The following is a 25,583-nucleotide window of genomic DNA, read 5'->3' as shown; positions in this document are numbered from 1 at the left end:
TCCACCTAGTAAGAAATGCGTGATTTTATTGGAATCTCTCCTAAGAAGGAAATCGTGGCTTTGTCTGGATTTACCTGGACATTCTGTCCTGTGCAAGCAATGGGAAAGGGAGGCGAGAATATTGCATCTTCCTAGGAGCCTGCTCATCACTGAGCTCAGTGGGGCTTGGATCCTGACTGGGGATTCTGGATGCTTTTGTGATATGAATATTAAATAATACGGTGTTACGAACTGTGAGGCCCCTATCCTGCAATTGGATCCACCTGAGTGGACCTTTGCACCTTTGAGTGGGGCTCCACGTGGGCAAACCTGGCTGTAGTTTCAGGGTCCAAACAAGAGGTTCGGACGATATTTCAAAGCATGAGTTTGGCGACTGCTATGTAATGAGTTCGTTGGGTCTCAGATTGGTTCCGAGAAGACAAGGTATACAGGTCTCAAAATCATGCATAACCTGCCTGTAGGTGAATCGGGATCTGCACACCCTGGGGCTGTCGCTCTTCCCTCTTCTATCAACACTAAGTTCCCTCGAAACACTTAAAAGAATAGAAGCGGGAGGGTCATTTTACAGGACAGCTGAACCTCGGCATTCCAGTTTAAAGTATTAATCATGCAATCATCATTCATTGTCGTGGCTAATACAGAAGGAGCTGGCTTTATTTTTAAGCCAGGTTCTGAAGATTTTTTTTTTTAAAAGCACAACGTAAAGAGTCTAAGCCGTTTGAAATGCAACGAGGGCCGATGCACAGAGTACCAATGTGTGTTGCCACTATCGTTGATGGCCCCTAGAGGGCGCACTGTGGGGTGGGCCTTTTTCTGGCAGGGCGGGCCACAATAGCTCTGCAACACAGTCCAGCACCGGCAGTCAGTTCTTTTGCAGAGCAAGGAGGGTTTGAGATGTTAACAGCCCCCACTAGAGGTGGCCAGCACTGTACTCTTCTGTAGTTACTAGGTGGCTGGCTAAGCATGGGCTTGATCAAAGCTGCAAAATCAAACAGGAGTGACATATTAGTATGTCGGATCTAATCCTCCAGTGGCCCCTTCTTCTTTTGTCGTGTAAGCAGTGGTAATGCCAACGAGGGGAAACGACAGCCTAGTGGTTACAGTGTTGGACTGAGGCTTGGGTCAATTTCTGGCTCTGCCACAGATGCCCTGTGTTACCTTGAGCAAGTCACTTCATCTCGCTGCCCATCTGTAACGTGGGGATTGTAACAAGGTGGCTTGCCTGTAGGCCTCGGAGCTGGGGCTAAGCCAGCCCTGATGGCAAGATGAGCCCACCTGAGAGGAATCAGGATTTCTGTATAAAAGGTAGCAGGAAGCTGTAGGGGGGGTGTTGTTGAGAGAGTACCTGAGCCTGCTAGAGGCAGGAAGCCTGACAGTAAGATGGAGAGGTTCAGGAGAGAGCTTTCCAGGCAGGCGTGGCCTGGGAGAGACTGCGAAGGCCTGCCTGGAATGGCCTGTGGAGAAGGACAGGCCAGGCAGGAGGTACTGGGCAGCAGACAGACCGGCACCCTCGGGGAAGAGCGGGTGAAACTGGGGTAAGGCTGCATGAGTTGGTGTTTTGTTTTGAAAGACTCTGTCGGACTGTTGGGAGAGAGACAGATCTAGGGTTGGGGCTTGCAGGGCCAGTGTGCACCTCAGGATTACATCAGTGGGACTCTTGGGGGCAAGAGCAGCTTGTGGGACATGGTGAACTGAGAGTTTTTCAAGGGGCCATGAAGAGGGCAGATGGCCACCGAGACAGGGTGCCGTAGAGTGACCTCTGGCCACAGGGTCGCACTTGAGAGGCAGTAAATGGCAACAGCACTACAAGGATAAACTTACTTTCTCCCATTTCTTGTCTATTTAGAGCAGTGGTCCCCAAACCTCACCCCCCCCCCCCGTCTGCACCCCACCAGGGCCGTGGCTTCGGGAGGGGTGGGGACGTGGATGGGGTAAGGGGGCTGAGGCTGGGGCCAGAGGGGCCAGATGCTCCCTCCCCTACCCCCATGGCCCAGGCTCCAACCACGTGCCACTCCCCCCCCCCCCTCCCCGAACAGTCCTCCACGCCCCTCTAGGGACGCACGCCCAACTGTTTGGGGACCTCTGATTTACAGTGTCAGTCCTTTGAGGCAGGAGCTGTATCCTGTTATCCCCACGCACAACGGGACTCTGATCTGAACTGGGGCCAAGGTGTTGTAATACAGATAATTAATAACTATTATTATTATAACCACATATGACCAGCAGGATTTTGGACTTCCCCATTTTCGTTCCCCGAAAACATTTCAGGTTTTGAAACCCAGTGTTGATTTATTTCAGCAGGATATGTTCGAGAAGCCAGTTCAGTGTATGGATAAGAGAGGTCATGGGTATGTTTTCGGCTCAAAGCACTGTAGTGGGCCAGCTTGCAGACTGCACTCGGCCAATTCAACATGTGGTTTGCACATACCGCTTCTTCCAGCACTCTGGCAAGCATAGCATTCCTTGCACACACCCATATGATCATATTCGCAGAAAGGAATTCTGTTGAACTAAAGGCCTGTCTTTGAGAGAGAGAGAGAGTTTTTTCTTAAGTTGCTGATTTCTGTAGGTCAGAATTGAAGTCTCTGTTAAGGTTGACAACAGGGCCAGAAACGAACCAGATCTAAAAAAAGATACTTCAACGAAAAAAATCCTCTGATCTCTTCCCAAAATCTCATGTCTGCTCCTAGCCCCAGCTTTTAAATTGTCATGATTTGGCTGAAGCAAGCAAGCAGTTAACAGGATTAAACTGGAATCCTCACTGAAACTAACCCATCAAAGATCACAGTTAGAGCTGGCCAACGTTTTTAACGCAATTTTGTTTTGGGCGGGGGAAAGACTTGAAAATTTGATTTTTATTTTTTCAAAAATTTGTCACCATTATGGACATGTCCCATTTTTTGGGACATTTTCCACAATTTTTGTTTACCAAATTTGCAACATTTTTGAGCAGAAAAATGGGGCGTTTAAAAACGAAACATTTTAAAACCTATATTTATTTTTAAAAAAATCTGTTAAAAATATTGTGAGAGACAGGGCTAATTATGAACCCTGCAAAGTGGAAACAGAAACTTTTTTACAAAATCTGTTCCGTTTTTCATCCAGCTCCCCAACAGCTTTCCACCAGTTGTTCTCTTCCTCTTAGACCCTTTCCCTGCTTACTCTAGTGTTCTCAAATGAACATTGCATATACCAGCTCTCGCACTAATCAGTTAGTGTTGGACACAATGCCAAACTTCCCGGTCTGATTTGTGATGACTGTGTGTTGCTCATACACAGTAGAATCATCTCTTTCCTCTGTTTCCCCTGCTATGTTTGGCTGCTCTGAACTGGAGGACAGGCGTGCTGTTGAAATGAACTAGATATCTCTGAGAGCGAGCACTAGTTCTTGGAGACACTTGTCAGTTTAAACGGGGCGGAGGGTGGGGGGAACTTGAATGGTCAGAGCAATGTGCATGCTTACCAAGTTGCTGCAGCTCAGGTGTGGACTGCCATCCTCAGTGGTGTCCCTTGCAAACTCATGTGCAAATGATCAAAACTTCGTCTGATTTTCTTGACTTCCGCAAGCATATTCTGCATGTCGCATAAGTCAAGCGTGAAATCCTGGACAATGGAATTCAAGTGGCCTGCAGTTGACAGTACACTTCTCTGTTTTCCCACTTTTAACGCATTAGTATGTCGGCACCGTTCTCTAATCCAGGGCAGCAGGAACATAAGGGGATTTGAGCACAAATCATGTAACGTGCCATGGCTGTTTCTCTGGGGTGCTCCTTTTTGCAAGTCTTTAATGTGGAGGAAGCGTTGCTTGCATTTGTTTCTGCCCATACCCTTTAACCCTCATTCGTAGATCATCCACTCTCTTTGGATTACCCAGGAGCAATGTCTTAAAGCTGTAAACAACCATTCTGGAGAATGAAGTGCTGCAAAATGTACAGAACTCCTGTGTCCGCTGAGGCTGGGACCATTAGAGGAGGTTTGGCCATCAGATAAAAATAACCAGCAAAACTACTACATCCCGATAGTCCCATGTTGCTATGTAACAGCTGCCTACGAAGGGCCAGTCTTTTGACTATGCAGGGTGAGCTTGGGTCTCCTGAAGCTACTAAACCTTTTCAGGCATTGCTCGTTAATGTTCAGCATGAATAAATCAGTTCCACTGGTGGGCAGTTATAGTGAAAACCTTTTGAATTACACCATGTACCGGGGAGTTATTTTGTAATGTGATTTCTGCAGAAAATGCTCCGTGGGGCTGCAAGGACCTTTAGGTATGTCTACACCACACACTAAGCCCAGGCTCTGTCTGAGGTTTGAGCCCAAGCCCCCACTTCCATCCACACACAAATCAGTCTGGCTCGGGTCAGCAAGCACTCAGGATCCTGGTCCTAGAGATGAGAGCCCAAGTCCTGCTGTGTTTCAGGTGCGGGCCCTGCCATTCTGCAGCGTGGGTGCAGCTCAAGCCACAGATCTGAGTCGGAAGGTCTGCAGAACGTAGTATGGGCGTGTTAGCATGGCAGTGAAACTGGGTGCAGCAATTGTAAGCCCTGGTTTCCAGTGCAGTGTGGACGCTTAAGTGCAGGCGTGGAAACAGAGTCCATAAGCCCACAGACCCAGTTTACGGTGCCATGTAGACATACCCTTAATGGCCTGTGCTGCACTGAGACATTTCTCTGTTCAAAATTCTGTCTGTACGGCAGTTGTGTAATGTACTTGCATGAGCATTAGCTCTGGAGTCTTGCTCATGTCAAAAATTAAAGGAGACTAACACATTTATTTGAGCATAAGCTCACGAAAGCTCATGCTCAAATAAATGGGTTAGTCTCTAAGGTGCCACAAGTACTCCTTTTCTTTTTGCGAATACAGACGAACACGGCTGCTACTCTGAAACTTGCTCACGTCAGGCTCTTGATGAAACTTTGCAGTGCCGCCACTCCCATGGGCTCAGAAGAGCATTAATTCCTGCGGAAACTATTTTTGGTTGCTTGTATTTGACCTGTTTTGTGCATGTTGCATTCTCGGCTAGTAGGGAAAAGTGTGCGTGAGAGACAGAGAGAGAGAGAACTTGGGTTGCCACTGACACAAGCGATACTCGCACAACATCTAGGGAAGCCTCCACTCGAGAATCAGGAGACAGAGTCTGAGAACCCAGTTTTGGTATTTACGGATTTAATGAGAGAGAGACAGCAATGGGAGCATCTTTCATTGGGAAATATCCGAAGAGAGGTCCTTTCTAAAGGTGTGTTTGAGGCATCTCCAGCAGTTAGTCTTATGGGAAACAACCTACAGGGCTCCTCCCACCCCATAACTCAACCCCACCATGCTCAAAGACCTTCCTGTGTTGTTAAATACAACAGAATTTAAGAGAGTTGCTAACGGAGGGTATGGAACCTTTCACTAGATCACGGGGTCCAGTCCAGCCCAGGCCAGAAGGAACTGGAAGGAACCATTGTTTTGTTGGCGATTGTGAAGTGACATTTGTTCACCATCATGCCTCACATCCTTGTAGACAGTCTCCAAAGAGGCCAAGGACTGAAGCTGACCATCTCTGACAGTGATCCATCCAGGCCAAGGTTGGAGTCAGAGATGCAAACCCAATTGGATTGTCCTCAGTGCATCTTTTAGTGCTTTCTTATCGGTCACTAGCAATGAGCCATTGTCAGGATTGTACTGGATTGTACCCGGTCTCTGAACTCCAGGAGGACTCCCCTCTCTTCAGCTGTCAATTCCGGGCCTTTCATCAGCCCCAGCTTCACTTGAAAGATTAAATATTTATACTGGGTGGGTTTTTTTTTTTCTGGAAAGCAACTTGTGTAGCTAGCTGCAGATTATATGCCCATAAGAGCTGCTTCCCCCTTCTTTTATGACGTCTCTTTGTAACTTTGCTTCCCTGAGAGGCTGAGATAAAATGAAACCGATTTGTTGTACATGTAGAGTCTGTAGCAGTAGTTTCCATGGCAACTGTATCCAGGAGCACAGTGCTCTCTTTCTTGTGGGAGGTTCTGGTGCGTCAGCGCAGGTAGTTTGAATAAAAATTTAAAAATACACCCCCAAAACCGGAGCCTTTCGTGCTTCCCTTGGGAGGGATTCAAGTGCATAGGACAGAGTAAGCGAATAACTTATTCACTTCACCCTTAAATCAGCACTTGTTCACAAGCAATGGTCAAGACCTAAATTGTTTCTGGTTACTGACCAATCTCTGCACTTGCAAGATTTCTTATCCCCATGTGATCAACTTTTCCCACTGGGGTGGTTGTTAAGAAGCCCTTTTGTCTCCAGTTAGGTCTTATTTGCAAAGGGTTTCAAAGACAGACAACGCAGGGATGGATTGTGCTGCAGGATGCTGAGCATGAAGGAATGGAAGGTGTTTTTTTAGAGGCTCTAGGGTTCACAAAGGTGCTGGATTTGACAGTCCTTCAGAGCAGGGTGAGTTAAAACTGGGAGGCACCAGGCCAGGAGAGTTCCTGCAAACTGAGATGTATCGTGTTGGGAAAAGCTGTGCAGGCCACATCAGCAAAGTACTTCTCCCCCCCTGTATCTCACCTTGACGCTAGACTTACCAGCTCTAGGGGGAGTTAAATGTTGTGGTCCGTTCAATCCTTTGTGCTTCTGCTGGGATTGCCAAGGAGTTCAATCAAGAGTTGTGATTTTTCCCGGTTTCAAAAATCCCACAAAAAAGAAACACACTCAGGATGATGATCCATCTCACACCACCTTCCTGTCCTGGGCTCATCATATGACCTTGATATTTTGACCAGTCATGGGGCTAAATAATAGAAAAGCCCCACAGCTTCCCTGAGACATTTTTCACTTTTTTCCATGGTGTGGCTCCAGGTGCCTGTGAGCCAATAGATCAAACCCGATTTCTGCAGAGACCGTGATGATAGGCTCAGCAGCCTGTAATCTGTCAAGTCCATCTGAAAATTCCTTCAATAAGTTCTGTAAATTCAGAGCCTCCCCTTAGATTCCCTTGCTGTGTAAAATATGTTCTGCACAAAATCCTCCTCCTTCCCAATTTCAAGGGATTCATGGAAGTTGGATGCAAAGGGAGAAACTATGTTATGTAGGAGGTCAGATTAGATGATCACAGTGGTCCCTTCCAGCCTTAGTCTATGAATAGAAAGGGTTAAAAGTAATAGCGAGTTTGGAAAAAGAGATGACCCTTCATGATTCCGAGCATAAACCAGCCTCTAACTACTGGGGGTTGAGAAGACCCTTTTTCTGCAGGCCAATTACCCAATAACTGCCTTCTGTGAGATTTTCTTCCTCAGAATCAGCTAGTACTGACCATTGGTGGAAACGGGATGTGGAACGGGATGGACCACTGCTCTGATTCACTATGATCCTATTTTCAGCCGACTATTCACATGGGTTGGTCTATGGGGAGATCGACGCTGCTGCAATTGATGCAGCAGGGAGACCCCCTAAATCGATGGCCGGGTGCTCTCCGGTCCACCCCGGTACTCCAGCTCTCCGAGAAGAGAAAGGGAAGTCGATCGGAGAGCGTCTCCCATCAACGCAGCGCAGTGAAGACACCAGGGTAAATCGACCTAAGCTATGTTGACTCCAGCAGCTGAAGTAGCATAACTTAGGTCGACTTACCCCATAGTGAAGACAAGCTCTTAGCAAGGACATTCCTGCACTCCCAATGGGAGTCATGCTGTTATCATTCTAAACGGCCCTGCATAACAAAGCCACGGAGCCTGCCCTCATTGAAAATCAGTACAAGTAGCATCATGGGCAAAATAGATGCTGGGATGTGCTAATTACCACCACCAATAATGGCTGCTCTTGGAAAACCCACTCTTCCAACCACTCTGTTCTGCAGTCTGTGGGGCTTGGCTTTCATTGCCAAGGTGACGCTCATTTTCCTCCTGCGACTTCCTTGGGGGAAGGCTACAGTTCAGGGCGCCAGAACTGCGGCCTGTGTCCATTCTCAGTTCAGTTTTGTTTTGCTTGGGGGGGTATCATGGAAATTGACATGGGACCTAATTAAACAGTGACAAGCAGAGAGGCATTTCCATGCCATTAATCAGAGCGACTGGCCAGAGGAGCTAACCCAACAATCACTATCAGCCAGGAAATGCCTGGCCTGGAGCTCGCTAGTTGCTATTTATAAACCCTGGCAATGTATTCTGTGTTTTGTTGTTTTTTAAAGAAGAAAATAAAAAATTTCTGTAAAAGTTAATTGATTATGTCTGGAAGAGTTATGAACTGGACCGCATGTTGCCACGGATACGCTGCTGTTTGCCTGTTGGTCTCCTCCTGTGGGTAGATATTGCCCTTTGACAAGTGAGGAAGGGGTAGGTCTAAGTGGGGAGCCCCAGCTGTGGTTCCCCCCTCTGAATGCTGCAGAACTGAAGCCTGCAAGGGTTTTGTAGACAGGTTTCCACTGCCCCTTCCCACCAGTGCCACACCTGTGTACCTTTACCGGGACCCTGCCGCCTTTGAAATTCCCAGCCTATAGGCCATGGGGTTTAGGCATCCAGATCCCTTTGAAATCCAGTGAAAGTTGAGTGCCTAATTCCCTTAGGCGCCTTTGAAAATCCCATCCCAAGGGCCTGATTTTGCAAACATTTGCTGCCCTGACTACTCTTGCAGTTAGTGGTAATGCCCTGGCTAGTAAGCACTGCCCCCCATGTCATTGGCAGGATTGGGCCTGAGCAGAGAAGTTAGGAGGAGAACAAGCCACTCAAGAGGCCCCTAGGTTTAAAGGGATAGGAGCACAGTAAAAACACTTTCTAGCCCATGTTGCTTGCAGAAGCAACCAATTTGCCAGAAGGAGCTGTATCCGTCAGATCACATAGCACATCAAGGTCTGCGTATCCATCACCTGCTCGCTCTCCCCCCACCCCCAGCAGCACTCTATGCAGCTTACGGCACCCCGTGCCCTGCAAGCTAAAGAATTGCAGTCCAAAAGTAATCACAGATTCGTCAATTTTTAATCACTTTGGGGAATGGGTTTTAAAGCTGCACTGGAATTTACCACCGTCTTATAGCTCATAAATAATATCATGTCAGATTTCCATGCTAGCGCCGTCTGTAGCCCTGGCATGAATTTAAAGTGGCTGCAAGTTTTATGATCGGCCTGGCGTACTTGCCAATAATCGCTATGCATAGGAAAGGAGACTTAGCTTAAGACAAATTTTGTTTCTCTTGCGTGTGAACTGCATGCTGATGGGACACCTGGCGTTAAAGGAATCTGTTAGCGAACTGGGGCTCTTTTCAGAAACTGAGAAACACTCTGTTCTGAACAGAGGCAAAGAGACCGAGCCTAGCAAAAATAAACTGGGGAGCCCTCTGCCGGCCACAGCAATGATGATAACGGGTCCTTCTCTTCTCTGTTCTGCTTATCATAGCAAGGGAGTTTTAAACTGTGGGGAACATTGTTAGTGTAGCTGCTTAATGGAGAGCCCTCCCACGCTGCATGCTTTTGTGTTTAATGGAGGCTAAGGAGTTATGGGACGCTGAATTTTTATTAGCGCTGGCTGTGTTGCTGTTCTAAAAGCTGGATCCAAGGTCATGCCGGGGACATAGTCAGGGGAAGCTGCTTCTTAATTTGTGAGGCAAGAACATGCCTGAATTTTGGCAATAAGGAGCTGCAGGAGCAGGCTTAGCTTTAAAGAATTGCTGATGCATTGTTCTAAAATAATTGGACCAAAATCCTAGAGACTGAGACGGTTACATTTTTGGCAGCCATTCAAGTTGGGAATCTGTATTTTGCCTTTGGCTCCTCTCTTTCTGATAGGCCAAGCCAGATGCCTCCCAAGCTGTGGGGCAGATCCAGATCTAAATTTTGCAACCTGACATCATCCATAATAAAAGCGAATGCAATGTGGGACTGAAATCCTTCACATCGGTTGCGTGCCGAATCAGTGTTCCTTTCCCGTCCTTGTTACTGGTCAGGATCTTAATTTGGGTGTAACAGAAACTTGGCTCCCTCATACGTATACCCCTCTTTTTGGTTTATCAAGTAACACTGCAATCCTGCATTGGGAGCATCATAATGCAGCCAAGGGTTGGCCTTTCTGATGTTGCCAAGGCTGCGCTGTCTCATCCCTGAACAGAATGGGCCGGTTACAAGGCAGGGGAGTCTAAGGCCATGTCTACACTGCCACTTATACCGACATAACTTATGTCGCTCCAGGGTGTGAATACGCCATCGCCCTGAGTGACATAACTTACGCCGACCTAAGCGCCAGTGTGGACAGCACTATGTCAGCAGGAGTGTTGCTTGAAGGGACTGGAGTCCTGGAACTGGAACTGGCAATGTTGAGATGAATAGCATCAGTCAGGGCAGGAGCAGAGCCCTTTTAAAAAGAGAGAGGTCCCTTTGGCTTAGGACTTTGGGGGGCGCTTTCCTTCGACAATGCGCACAGCAAGTGGTGTCTGAAAACCTGCAGCCAGCTTGCTCTGAGCATTCCCCCATGGTTGGCATCCCAGCCTAGGAGGGAATCTCCATTCATCAGATCAGCCTTCCTCGTATATTTCTCCTGAGATGAAATCCGCACACACGACAAGCTAATAATTCTCCTGCTGTCTGCCATAAGCCACTGGCTCTTGTTGGGTTGCTTACTGTCAAAAACTTGCCAGTAATATTTGAGAGGTTCTCAAGCACTCCTTAAAATTACACATACAGTAGGTGTGTCTTGTTTCACTCCATAGGTGAAATTTTGCCCTGTGCAGGGGCCAGCATGATGCTTGTGAGCCAGTTAAGCCCTGTTTTGAGGGCTAATAGTGCACAAGTCTGGTGCTGTCTCTCACCCTGTGTGTTTCCTACAAAACTTGGCTCTGGCTTACTTACATCATCAGCGCCCTGGGAGCTTGAATAGTCGAAGCAAATGGCAGAGAAGACCCATACAGGAGAAAGGATGGGCTTGTGGTTAAGACATCAGGTTGTCATTCAAGAAATCTGAATTCCACTCCCGCCTCTGCCACAGACTCCCTGTGTGACTTCGGTCAAGTCCCACGCTGGGCCTCAATTTCCCATCTACAAAATGGGGACAATAATCCGTCCTCTCCTGGGTACTAGAACTGTCAGACCTTTGGGGCAGAGAATGTCTCTTTCTGTGTGTTTGGGCCTAGCCCGGTACAATGGGGATTCGGTCTGGGTTGGAACCTCCAGGTGCTCCTATGTTATGAATAATAAAGAACAGAAGGTCACGTAGTCTTAAGTTCCCTCTAGCGCAGCAGGCTATTAAGGGCCACACAGGCGCGCAGTCATAGGGGCCTGGATTGGAGAGGAGAGAGGCAAGTCCTCTCTCCCTGGAGCAGCCTGCACCCCAAACCCCTCGTCCCTGGCCACACCCCAGAGCCCACACCCCCAGCCAGAGCCCTCACCCTCCACACCCCAACCCTCTGCCCCAGCCCTGAGTTCCCTCCCTATACCCTGAACCCCTCATCCCTGGCTCCAGCCGAAGTCCTCATTCCCCCCCAGAGTCCCTAGCCCAGAGTCCCCTTCCTGCACCCTGAACCCCTCATCCCCAGCCCCACCCCAGAGCCCTCACTCTTCAAACCCCTGTCCCAGCCCTGGGTCCCCTCTCTGCACCCCAAACCCTCATCCCTGGCCCCACCCCAGAGCCCTCATCTCCCCCACATACCCCAACCCTCTGCCCCAGCCCTGAGCCCACTCCCATCATTCATCACCTCCATATTGGTACACACAACAAAATTCATTCCACACATGGATGTAAAAAATTAGAGGGAACATTGCCCATAGTCCTTTTCTCTCAGCCAGTAGGATTGTGACCTTTAGGACATTCTCTCCTACTCTACCCTGTCCAGTTTTCAGTGACTCAAGTAATGGGACTTCCTCCTCTTGGGAGACAACTCTTGTGTTGTGGAGTTGTAGACACATGACCAGCCTGTCTAGCACCACCCTGTAGGGGATTTTCCATCATGCCGAGGAACATTGAAGTCCTGAAGCTTCTCACAGCATCGCTTGAACAAACTCAGACTGGCCTGTTGCATGGTGAAAGTCCTTCTGGGTCCCTTTTATTAGATAAATATGGTATTAGATGCTTTCTGCACTGAGTATTTGCCTAAAGAGTTCTGTCTCATAGACGGTTTGGTGAGATTTCTTAGCAATGACGGTTATATTCCCGGATCTGTACTACCCTCAGGACTTTGTGACTTTAAACAGAGCTTTGCAGTAGTAGGTAATGACAGTAAATGTCTTCCCCCACCCCACCCCCCGGCATTGCTGCCCTCTCTGCTGTCTTGTCAAGTTGTCGATCCATTTCAACAAACTTGGTAATTAAAGCTGCTTCTAATCTGCCATGTGCGCGAGCCGGAATAATGCGCCGTGGAAATCTTATCAAAGAGAGAAGATGGCACACATCAGAGCGGCTGCTGGGTTGGTTGTCGGCGCGGAGGTGCTCCGAGACTTTTTCTCAGCTTAGTATGTGAACGAGGGAGAGAGTCGAAAATGTTTCTTCCCCAAGATCCACCTCTCTGATACTGCAGCTGCTCCACCATAGCCAGGAGGATGGTCTTATGGATCGTAGACAAGCCTGGGAGAACTGGGTTCTAATCCTATGTCTGCTGGATGCTTCCAGCAGGCAATTCCCTTCACTCCTCTGTGCCTCTGTAAGGTTTTGATGCTCCTGGCCCTACCTCGCAGGTTTGTTACAAAGCTTGACTGCCTGTTTCTGAAGGTCCCAGGAGGCAAGGGGGATCTAGAAGTGCTCGCTGATTGTTTCAACTTGTCTGGCTCTCGTACTGCCTTGGGATTTTGCCACCAATAACCCTGTCTGCCATTACACCAGCCCCATTACCCTAGGTATGCGTTACAGAGCAGGATTGTTGGCAGGCCAAACTGGTACAATAGTGATGGGGACTGAAACAAAATCCCCCTGATCTTTGTGGGATGGTGACATGAGCAGCCCCAAGTTTAGACAAGACAAGCCTGAACAAGTAACTGCTGAGCGAGCCAAAACAAGTAAATGTTGAAAGAACTAACCATTGTGACTGTGTATAGTAAATAAAGGAGGTAGAAACCAACTAATGTGGATATGTTGGTAGTGAACAAAGTATGCACAAACACCTGAATTGATAAGCCTGCTGTAATGCAATCTGCGCAGCAATTGGTCCTTTCATGCAAGTATAGATGTTCGTAGGTAGGAAAGATGATCTACACTGTGTGGTGTGGGACATGAGTTAGAACTGTGGTATCATCCCTTACACCCCCTGCGTTCGGGCCTTGCCAGCATGTGCAAAGAGCTGTTACTTACCTTATAATGTAACCTGAGTGCCAAGCTGGAGTCCAACCAAGCTTTCTGGATTCCAGAGAACTGGTTCTAGATAAGTTGAGTGGAAAGATCTCAGGGGAAATCCCATCAGGGGTGTTAAAAATATGAGCACAGATCTGAAGTTTGCACATGGCCTCTCTGTCTATAATGAACTGATCCAGATGCCTCTAGACTTTGGACTTTTTGAGATCTGGATCTGGAGTTCTGTCTCTTCAGCCCATCGCTGATGTATTTTTTTTGTTTTGTTTTATATGTAATCGAAAAACCAATTTATAGTCCAGACTCCACAAGATCAGTTATAGATATAATTAGGTTTTTTAAAACCCTACTTCATTTATGCTTATGGTGGAGACCTAGGGCTGATCCAGCTCCCATCCAAATCCATAATGCACCTGATTCTGATCTGTGTAGCATTATCCCATTGTAACTCCATTGAACTCAACATAAGTGAGACCCAGAGCTAAACCCACTGATTGCTTTTAAAAGCATCCAAAAAAGTGCAGGCTGAAAAGATTTTTGTTCCCATGTATTTCCCTGCAAATATTTTATGTCATAAACAGCTAAGCATATACTGTATTTCACAGATAATTAAGTGCTAGAGGAGGTACATAGTACTGTCTCCAGGACAGAGCATTTCTGGATGCATATGATACTGTATGTAGTTTTCCTTTAAGGGACATAAGAGTATTACCACACTAGTCGCAACCTAAACTCAACATAATGTTTGATAGAACGATTCTGTGATTCTATTTCATTCGCTCACGCTGGACCATATTTGCATCAACCAATACGCGTTCTGTAGAGACTCTCGTCTTTTCTCCACTGGAACCTTTAGGAAATGTCTGAAGGGTTAAGCTGTTGCCATGAAAAAGGCAGCAATACAACAAAAGTGTGTTTTGTAAAACAAAGTTGGCCCTGCCTGGGTTACTCATCCATGGCCAACCTCTCTGCTTTCCCATTACATTCTCTGGCCAGTTTGAGTGTGACAGCCTTAGGAAGTCTTGTATATCAGTCCCCGCTTGTTTACCCCAGCATGGGTCCCTATCACACAGCAGTATCATGAAGAGAAAATACCTATGGTTGATGGAGGTCTCATGAAGAGAGTTTCTGTTCGACCTGATGCTGTTCTTTAATCCCTGCAGGCTGGAGAATGCCTGGCAAGGGTGCAATCTCTCCAGCACACGAAGCTGTAAAATTGGAATCTTCTTCTTGGCAACAAAATTAGCTCTCCTGTTTTCTTGCTCTCTGTGTGCGCATGTGCAAGAGATAGGCAGGGTGCTCCCTGTTGCTAAGGTTGCCCGGTGTGTCCTTAGTTCTGGCACTTCCTAACTTTTGAGTCCTTGACTTCGCAACCTTCATAATGTTTTTTTCTGTGTGATAAATACATATATATTGCCTGCAGCTTGTTCAGTGGCACCTCTGCGAGATATTTGTCCTCTGATGTATGCCCTTGGCACTTTTGTGTTTGTTTTTTTTAAGGAGTTTGCTGATCATATCACAGAATCGCTTGTAAAGAAAAAAAAATTATTTGCCAAATGGTCAGCAGAGCTTCTGCTGTGAGCTCTGCTTGGAACATGATAAATACATTTGTGCATACCGGTCTTCTCTGCAAGCTCAACCAGTCGTGAGATCTATTAAATGATAAGCAGAGATTCTGCTCTCTATGTGTGGGGCGGGGACACTGGAAGACGATAGATCAGTATATGTGTACCAACCCTCTCCCCAAGCTCCATCTGTAGTGAGAGCTGTTCAGCTGTCTCATTTGCCGGACTTGTGACACATGCATTCTGTTTTTAGCACTGTCCGGATGTACTGCTTCCTATGTGCAGGGTCAGAGTCCTAGAGTGATTTGGGTTGGAAAAATACCTTCTCATGGCTCACGTGGGACCCTCCTCCTGCATTGTGGCAGGATGGACTCAACTATTCCTGACTCATCGCTGACGGCATCAGGACTTATCCTTGGATGTTCCCATGATACCACAACCACCATTTGCATCTCATTCCACCTCTTGAACCAGTACCATTATCCATATTTTCCCTTATATTTAACCTGATTTTCCACTCTGCAACTTGAGCCTTTGGGGGCAGGGATCGTCCTTTGGTTCTGTGTTTGTGCAGCGCCTAGCACCATGGGGTCCTGGTCCTTCACTGGAGCTCCTGATTGCTACAGTGATGCAAATAATAACCAATGTAGAGGGAACATGTGGTGATTATTAATAAGAAATAATGGCTCCCTGTCCTTTATATAATATATAAATGGAGATTTTACTTATACTGAAGTTGCTCTGTGGAAGGGAGGGCAGGGAGTGGAGACTTCCAACAATTGCAAGAAGCCAACAGCTGGCTCCTCCGCACTCAGCCTGAGCTACAGGAAGGTCTCTCACACCATCTCCCAAGCATTGCTGGATTCAGATTCCAGCTCTGACTCATCTCAAGCCGCCTCTGAAGCTGTTCTGCCCTGGAAGAGATCACCAAGGCTCGTAATTATTAGAAGAATAAAAAGATGAGGACTGATTGCTGCTTTCGGCCATCAACACCAAGCGTGGCCAGGAACGGAATTAGAGAAATGTGTGCAGAAGAGAAGGGAGAGCAAACTACTGGCAGTTTGGCTCATTAACTAATATTCCCTGATTTATTGTCATTATTTGGCCTTGTTTTTTCTCTGCTCCGTACAGTATTTATAAGGCAAAAAATTCCACCACTGCAAATGAGCATCTAGAAAACAAATAGGGAGAAAATAAGTTGATTTTAATGTAAGCTAAAGCAAAAGTGTGGTGGTGGTGGTGGTGGTTTCTTTGTTTTTCCCTCCCCACTCCTCGCCCTGCGCGCATTCTCAAGCCAACATGATTTCAAACGGCTGCAGAGTTTTGCAACGTAAACTTTTCGATTTTTATGGCCAGAAGACGTATGAGGTCATCTGATCTGATCTCCTGTATAATAAAGACCATTGAATTTAACCCTGTTGCTCCTCTGTTGAGCCCAATGTCTAAAGCATCAACCAGAAAAGCATCCAGTCTTGCTTTGAAGCCATCAAGAGATGGTGAATCCACCACTTCCCTTGGTAGTTTTGTCCCTATGACTAACCCCCTTCACTGTTCCAAGTGTGTGCCTGATTTCTCATTTGGATTTGTCTGGCTTCAGCTTCCAGCCATTGGTGCTTGTTCTGCCTTTCTCTGTTGTAATTCCTGGTATTTTCTTCCCGGTAAAATATGGGAATTCTGTAGGGGACTCATATCAGTGAGGAGAGTTCAAAGTAGCAAGACTTGAAAATTGAAACCGTTTGGGTCTTATTTTTGTTGTTCTTGCTCATGCTTAGTTTAGCATTTTGTGCTGCAAATAGTCTCATTGAAAGCAATGGAATAAAGTGACTTAACATATCTAAAGGGGACAGAATCTGGCCCTTTTTAAAATGTATTTCATAAAGTTGCAGAATGTACCAGTGGGTGCTGGGCAAATTCCAAAGAGGTTCAGGGTTAGGTTCGAATAAGAGCCTGGAAATGAGTGTAACAGCACAATGTTGTAGACCAGGCTCATTAACTTGAGCAGAAGAAGCTCAAGTTTTTAGATCCAGATGTCCCAGGTTCAATCCCTGCAGATGTCTAGGTATACTTACAGGTTTCAGAGTAGCAGCCGTGTTAGTCTGTATTCGCAAAAAGAAAAGGAGGACTTGTGGCACCTTAGAGACTAACCAATTGATTTGAGCATAAGCTTTCATGAGCTACATGCATCCGATGAAGTGAGCTATAGCTCACGAAAGCTTATGCTCAAATAAATTGGTTAGTCTCTAAGGTGCCACAAGTCCTCCTTTTTAGGTATACTTAGTCCTGTTTCAGCGCAGAGGGATGGGGATGAATCTTGAAGTCTCTTCGAACCCTACATTACTATGATTTACTGCAGTAGTGTAGACCAGGCCAATCTAACTTACCCAACTTCAGTTACGTGAATAACGTAACTGAAGTCGATGTAGTTAGATCCACTTACTGAGGTGGCGACACTGCACCGTGTCAACGGGAGAGCATCTCCCATCGACTTCCCTTACGCTTCTCGGAGAGGTGGAGTACACAAATCGATGGGAGAGTGCTCTCCCATCGATTTACCATGTCTTCACCAGCCCCACTAAATCGACACTTACATTGCAGCAGTTTCGATCTACTGGCAAGTGTAGACATGCCCTCAGGAGCATTGTAACGTGAGCATGTTTATATGAACTATCAGAACCCTTGGCTCTGCAATATTAGGCTAGAAGAGTCATGGGCACGAGTTTTCCTGTGAGATTCCTGGCACTTCCTACTTCTGATTAGACTGAAAGTATCACAAGAACCCCCTTTATCATGGAATACCTTTCCGTTTGCACTCTGATCCCGACTTCTCTTTCCACCTGTAATCTGTGGAACAAGCCAAGTCATGTACTTTCTCCAGTATTCTCCTTTTCCAGCTCAGGTGTCTGGGTTTCCTTCCTCCCACCAGGAAGCCACAGCCAGGGCAGCACTACTTCTCTGAGCTGGTACAGGAGGGCTTGGGGAAATGAAGTTAACTGGTGAGAAGTTGGAATTCATTTTCTGCTCCTCCCCATCAGCTTGCTGCATTGTAACTTAACGGGAGATGCGACGATGAAGAGCCGTAACTACCGCTGGGGTGTTCCAGTGCTGTGAAGGGGTCACGGTGTTTGTACTTTACATTAGTTTCTGAGCAAGGAGGAAATACCCTGTTTATTTAGGGTCAACCTCCCTGCCCTTTGGTCTCCCTTCCTCAGTTTCTCATTCTGTTTCACTCAGGCACCCCCAATATCCCCTGATCCTCCTCCTTGAGAGATGCTTGATGTGATGTAACTCTATGGGTGACTTTTTTCAATAACAAGCAGAAGGGAGCATTCTGCACAGCACAGGAACATGCCTGCTGGGAAATGCCTTTAGCCTGAAATTTTGGAGATGAAAAATCTCAAATACGTTTTTCCCCACCCCTCTGGTTTTGCTCTGTGATTGGAATTTGAAAATCAGCTGGGTGTGATTATTCCATCCAAACGGTTAGTGCTGCCCTGCTGGCTCAGGTTGAGCTGGGCTTGGAAGGTCTGATGACTAAATTCTGATCTGCATCACACCAACATTGGGTTCAGTGGAACTGCTCTGGATTTATGCCAGCATGGATGAGATCAGAATCTAGCCCCTGGACTATTGTTTCAGATCTTAGTTATTTTCTTTACTTGCAGTTGGCATAGAGATGGAATGCCAAATCCAAACCCCTTCAGACTTTATGGGTGAAACCTTGGCCCCACTGTGAAGCCAGTGGGAGTTTTGCCACTGAGTTCAATGAAACCAGGATTCTACCTTGTGGTTCTAGGGTTAGCTATAAACTTGGCATGGTTTATCTCCACCCTAGAAGGAAACTTGGCATAATCAGTAGAAGAATTTCCTGCCATCCGGCATAGATTGCACTGAATAACACTGAGTTCATGCTTAAAAAATAAAGGCATTGTCTTCTGGCAGACGGGTGCATTTGAAAGACTCCAGAACTGTAAATGATCAGACCAGTTCTTAAAATCTAGTAGGATTAGTCACTACCAACACCACTGTTCCTTTTTTAACTTACAGAGCATTGAAAACTACATTGGTTTTGGTTGTAGGAGACTGGTAACATTTTAGATTAAAAATAACATGGGTCTTTCCTTTTTTAGATCAAACTTAGGCCACAATCTGTCAAAGCATTTCAGCACATCCTTGTCCTAAGCACATGAATAGACTCCCTGAAATAAATTGGGTTAGCCATATGCTTAAGTTCTCTGCTGGATAAGGGCCTTAGTTTCCAACCGTGGAAAGAGGCATTCATAATACCTGGATATGGACTGGTGAATTTACAAATATCCCTAGAGTAGATCAGGCTCTGATTCTATTTCCATCATTCAGCTAACTATGGCAGAGCATCTGTGGCAGTTCCTATTCACGCTAATTATTACAGGGAAATCAGGAGTTGGGAGTCCTTTGTAGAATTGTAGTTGTCCTGTGTTTAAAATAAGCCCAGAGTGTTTTGGAAAGATTGAGTTGTGACTTTCTGAATGTAGAGAAGAGCCCCATTTCTTGTCTCTGACCTTGAGCTGTAACTGTGTTCTTTCATGCAGCCATGAAGGCAGATCGAAAACGTTTGAAAGCAGAGAAGACAGACCTGGTAAGCCAAATGCAACAGCTCTACGCCACACTGGAGAGCCGGGAGGAACAGCTACGTGACTTCATCAGGAACTACGAGCAACACAGAAAAGTAAGCTCCTGCATAGCCAGTCCAGAATTATCAGACACAGATGAATGTGCTATGTTGGGGAAGAGTCAACACAGCTTTTGTAAAGGGAAATCATGCCTCACCAATCTGTTAGAATTCTTTGAGGATGTCAACATGCATGTGGACAAGGATGATCAAACTGATAATCGTGTTCTTGGACTTTCAGAAAGCCTTTGACAAGATCCCATGCCAAAGGCTCTTAAGCAAAGCAAGCAGTCATGGGAGAAGAGAGAAGATCCTCTCATGGATCAGTAACTGGTTAAAAGATAGGAAACAACGGGTAGGACTACATAGTCAATTTTCACAGTTTAGAGAGGTAGATAGCGGGGTCCTCCAAGGATCTGTACTGGGACCAGTGCTGTTTAACATCTTCATAAATGATCTGGGAAAACGGATAAAAAATGAGGTGACAACATTTGCAGATGATACAAAATTACTCAAGACAGTTAAGTCCAAAGCTGACTGCAAAGAGCTACAAAGGGATCTCACAAAATTGTGTGACTGAGCAACAAAATGGCAGATGAAATTCAGTGGTAAGTGCAATGTAATGCACATTGGAAAGCATAATCCCAAATACACCTACAAAATGATGGAGTCTAAATTACCTATTACCACTCAAGAAAGAGATCTTAGAGTCATTGTGGATAGTTCTCTGAAAACATCTGCTCAGTGTGCAGCAGCAATAAAAGAAAAGCTAACTGAATATTAGGAACCATTAGGAAAGAGAGAAAAAATAAGACAGAAAATATAATGCCACTATATAAATGCATGGGACACCTACAGCTTGAATACTGTGTGTAGTTCTGGGCACCCTATCTCAAAAATGATATATTAGAATTGGCAAAAACACAGAGAAGGGCAACAAAAATTATTAGGGGTGTGGAACAACTTCCATACAAGTTGAGATTGGGACTGTTTCTATTAGAAAACAGACAACTGAGGGAGGATATGATAGAGAGCTATAAAATAAGGAATGGTGTGGAGAAAGTGAATAAGGAAGTGTTATTTCCCCCTTCCCGTCACACAAGAACCAGAGGTCACCCAATGAAATTAATAGGCGACAGATTTAAAACAAACATAAGGAAGGACTTCGTCACACATTGACTCATTGCCATGGGATGTTGTGACGTCCACAAGTATAACTGGGTTAAAAAAAACAATTGGATAAGTCCATCAATGGCTATTAGTCCAGATGGTTAGGGACACAATCCCATGTTCCGGGTGTCCCTCTGACTTCCAGAAGCTGGGACTGGATAACGGGCTGGATCACTCAATAATTGCTCTGTTGTGTTTGTTTCCTCTGAAGCCTCTAGCTCTGGTCACTGTCAAAGACAGGACACTGAGCTAGACGGATCATTTGTCTGACCCAGTAGGGCCATTCTGGTGTTCTTTGATTTTAGTTGTGTTATACTGTGGCTTCATTTTAGCTCAGACATCGGTGTTTAACATAGTGTAAGTGATAAACTTTAGCTGTCAAAATGCAAAAATATTGTACATTTCTTAAACACGGCTGCCACATTTAAAGGTTCCTGCTAGAAAAAGCCCCCAGGCAGAGAGGGGTCAGGGTGGGAAATCATCCTCTGTGAGCCTGATTCCACCCTCAGAGTCCTCAGAGATGCCACTCTGCTGCATACTCTCCAGGATGTAAGGGTAAGGAGGTGTGGTCTGTGCATGTACAAACTCCAATCCACTACCAGCCATCACACACACAAACCACCCCCTTTCCCCCTAGCTGGTGCAATCTATATCAAGGGAGCAGGCAGTCTGTTGCTGGTAACACTAGGGCTGCAGGATACTTTATCTGCAGATAGGACTCCTTGTTGCATCTGCAAAGTATATGAGCACGCACTTGGGTGCCGTCTGCACCAGCAGCCTGTATCACACCACACCACAAAGTCCACCTTCCCATGCTCTTGGGGGCTGCAGATTCCCTCTCTCTCACATCCTGCGGACATGCTGATACCATTGGACTCAGTGGAAGCCTTTCCGTTGATATCAGTGGGCTCTGGATTAGGCTCTAAAAGCCATGACATCTGCACTATCCAAAGCAAGGGGCTGATCTCCTGTTGGCTCTCTCTGTACCACAGTCCTACAATGGCTTGTATTGAATCTGTGCACTGGCCTCTCTAAATTGTCCTGAAAACATTACCAGCCCACGCAGAAACTCTTTGATCGTCCCCATTGAAGTCAATGGCAAAAGTCCCATTCACTTCAGTGCTGCAAGATCAAGTCCAAAAATCTACTTGCGTTACTGTGATGAATGATGGTAGTGAAAAGACCTGGAGAGTTTTCACTCCCTGATCAAAAAAAAACTTATCTCAGGTGAGTGAGCAAATAAAATATTGTAAGGCAGCTGGCAATATAACTGTAGAAACTGGAGCATTAGTAAATAAATAAATACAGGAAAAGGCAGGTCAATGAGCAAAGTTAGCAGCGTTTGATTTAAGAGTATTGCTCCATCTGTATCATGTAACAGATCGGACTGGAAGAAATCACTGAACCAATATGGTGTGTGCTCTTTCTCTCTCCTTGCTCAAGAGAATGAACCTTTACAACTGGTTATTTCAAGGACAGGTTTTATAATTGTCCTTAAAGTTAAGAGCTTGTTAAAAGAACATACAAACTGCAGTGACTCTGGACTAAGTCGCTCAATAATAAATAACATTTCTCTGAAATGGTTTTCAGCATCTCTGCTCTGTTTGCAAGAGGATATATATATATAGACAGTTTCCTGTTTTGCTTTTGATTAGGCTGCATAAAGCCATCCGCTCCAATAAACAGCCATGGGAATCAAACATCTGTAATTATTTTTTTCCATGCAAAGAGAGAAAGTTTCTATTTTTAAAGTATCATAACAAAGATCACTCGAATCCAGCTTTCAGCTTTTTCCAAAAGTTGTATTTTTCTTTCCTGCTCATATGAGAAAATCAATGCAATTTAAAAAACCGCAAAGACACGTGAGGGAGGAATGCATGGAGGAAGGCACGTAGGTTGGGGAGAGGCTCTGTGCGCTGATTATTTGCTTGCAAGGATGCTGGAGGTCTTATGTTCTCTGCAGCCCCTCCACCTGCTTCATCCAGACCTGCTGGTAGGATCTTTATGGGAGTCTTGGAGGCAATTCTTCCCTGGGGCCTTTGTTTGCAGAGAGCTTAGGACATGTCCTCATTTCCACTCTGTGACAGGCAGCCTGCATATTTTCACCACTGTTTCGCTAGAGAAACGTGGTGTATGAAATAACCCATGAACTGGGGTCTGGGTGACTGACGTCGTCTCCTGTATTCATGGAGGAGGATCAAAGAGTGAGAGAAAAAGCATCCTGCCTCTTTCTTGTGCTTGTTCTCCAAGAGCATCACATGTCATTTCCTTTGAGGCCTGTGGAGAAATGTTATTGCCACCCTGGTCTCGAGGACCCGCACCCATAGTCTGTAGCAGTGACGTAAGCGGCTTAGGTCTTGTCCACAGTGTGACTGGAAACCGTGCAATAACGAGGCTTGATTATCAGAAGTGTTGAGCATCCAAGACTCAACCTCAAGCTGGGGTCAGTGGGAGCTGAGGGCGTTCAGTGTTTCTGAACATGATTGTGGCTAGCAGCGGTTTTATCCTGTTTTCCCTAATCACCATAGAGGATCTGCTTATTCCGAAAGCTCTGTCGGTCAAACCATGCTATAGACTCTCACAACAGCATGGCTTTCAAACAAGTTGCCCAGGAAAAAGCACTTGTCTGCGTGGCTGGGGAAACCACGCCCTCGGCAACAGAGTCTGAAGGCCGATGTTAATAGAACAGTTTCAATGTTCCGTCACAGTGGTTGACATCTGCCAGCTCTTCTCTATAAAAGTGTAGGGCTTCAGCCTTGCTCTGATAACAGCTGGGAGCGTGGAGGGGATTTCAGTGGGAAGCAGGACGGAGGGATGGCATTGCTGATGTTTGAAACGGATACCCTTTCCTTGTGTCCCCCGTGTTAATTCAGCACTCTTCGGTCCAGTGCTGTATGTGGAAGGACTGGCGCTGTTTGGCTGAGGTCATTAGAATTCTACATATATGCAAAGCTATTGGTGAGGTGAAAACACTTCTGCCTTCATTACATGCAACGTTGGGTGGTTGGGGGGTTGTTTGTGTTTTCCTGAGCTTGGCCTTGCAGACACTGAAATGATCATTTGACTATGACAACAGGAACTGCTCTCTGAATGTCCCTTTAGCCGTCCTGGAAAGGAGAGGGATGCACTGAGGTTTTCAGTAGGGCTAGAATGTAAAAAGAATCAGACTAGCTGCAAAGCATGTCCGCCTGGTCCTGTTTGGTATAAGCCACCACTCCCATGTACTACCACTTAGTCTGAGATTCCCAGGCATTTAGGCACCCAGTTCCCATAGGCAGTTTTGCGAAGTTCAGCCTTTGGGCTCGACCACATGCACAGTGACGTAAGGGGATGTAAGCAGTCCCCTTAGTCCCCGTGCATGGGCTATCTATGTTGCCAGACCCTGCATGGTGTCTGGGGAAGCAGTTGGTGCTGAACTGCTGATCCCACGCGGGTGGGTGGGCAGGGGGCGAAGGGCAGGCACAGCCTTGGCTCCACCTTTTCCTCCTCTCTCCAGCTGAGCGGCCATGCAGAAGGAAGTAACCAAGGAAGCACCCAGGAGAAAGGCATTACAGCTTCACACTTCCCTTCCCTGCACCCCCTTTGTCCACTGGGCAAAGTACTCTGTGCACTGCCCCCTATGTGGCCTGGGCTGTGAGGTGCCAAATCAGCCCTCAGTGATTTGTTCCCCGGAACGGGCATAGGTGGCACCAAGCTTCATGTCCCTCGACCCGTTCCCGGAGGAGCGGACTCTCAAAACAGCTGGACTTTTCTGCAGCTGCTAATCACTCAGTCACTAAAGCAGTGTCATGGGGAGGGATCCCTGGCAGAATGCAATACCCAGCATGCAAATGCAGCTGCCGTCTAGAGTCCTCTTTTACCAAAAAATAATGGATTGAAAAGTGAAAAATACAGCCAGCAGGATGCACAGTGCCATTAGCACAATCACGTCAGTGCTGCTTTCGCCTCGCTGAACTAGTTTGCACCGGACCATGACCACCGTCAAACTAATAACTTCGTCAGCTGGCATTCTGCATCAGCTGGGCTCCCAATCCTGCATGGCCTTGACAGCACAAGCAAGCTGGCTTGTGTGCTTTTTGTATCCAGGTAATTTCCCATCCAGCAATCTCCTCCCAGGTGGCGCCAGGATCTCCTCTCATTGGCACAGAAACCTGAAGACAGTGTGGTCCAGTGGGCAGGGAACCAGAGTGGAAGTCAGGAGACTACAATTCAATTCCTGTCTCTGCCACAGACTCTCTGTCCTGAACCACATGACCCCACCATGCCTCAGTTTCCCCCCATGTCAAACAGAGATGATGGTACTTTAGCCGCCATTGTAAAGTACATTGAGATCTATGAATGAGAAGGGTTGGAGAAGGCCTGAATATGACTAATCTCCAGAAGCATAACAAAGCTCTCAAACCCAGAAAAGGAGAAGAGCCAGGGTTCCTTGAATCCCACTAGGGACTAGACTGTTGCCACCAAATTTTATGTGGCAGGTGCTCAGATACCACAATAGTAGGCAGGAGAGAAGAACCCAAAGACAGACAGACACAGATTAAAAACACAGAAAACTTCTGTATCTGTAGCAAAGCTGCACACAAAGCAGCTCCCACCTGTATTTTTTTTTTTAATATTCGTTTCCTTGTAGAAACAGGGAATCTTTCATTTTTATTAAGCTCTGTTGGGAGCGATGAAGGGGGGATGGATTTCCTATGAGGCCAGTTCTCATATCACTGTATCCACAGAGGACAGACTAAATGTGCAATTCGGGAGGAGATACCACAGGCTTGTGTCAAACAGTAGAAAATGGTGCGTTTTCAGGACAGCTGGGCTTGTGAACAAGCCTGCCTTCGCTTTAGGTTCTTTGGCACCTGGGGTTAGCACTGGGGATTCTGTCTCAAGCAGCAAACTCCTTGCTTCTCTCCAGCGTTCGTTTCAGGGCTAACGTTCTGGTGAAACGCTGGCACTTCATTATGGCCACCCATGGGCTGCAGT

General features: G+C 46.5%; 1 protein-coding gene across 2 annotated transcripts in view; it reads left to right on the top strand.

The window, feature by feature from the left end:
* KAZN (kazrin, periplakin interacting protein) overlaps positions 1-25,583 on the top strand; it is a 393,973-nt gene that overhangs the window by 298,692 nt on the left and 69,698 nt on the right. For both annotated transcript variants that reach the window (XM_077837231.1, XM_077837232.1), the window contains one exon: positions 19,357-19,493. In XM_077837231.1, the coding sequence (XP_077693357.1) occupies positions 19,357-19,493 (137 nt within the window). The remainder of the gene's footprint in view (positions 1-19,356; positions 19,494-25,583) is intronic.

Source organism: Eretmochelys imbricata, chromosome 18 (assembly GCF_965152235.1).
Source record: "Eretmochelys imbricata isolate rEreImb1 chromosome 18, rEreImb1.hap1, whole genome shotgun sequence".
NCBI lineage: Eukaryota > Metazoa > Chordata > Testudines > Cheloniidae > Eretmochelys > Eretmochelys imbricata.
The sequence above is the reverse complement of the archived record's forward strand: the minus strand, read 5'-3'. Positions and strand labels throughout refer to the sequence as shown.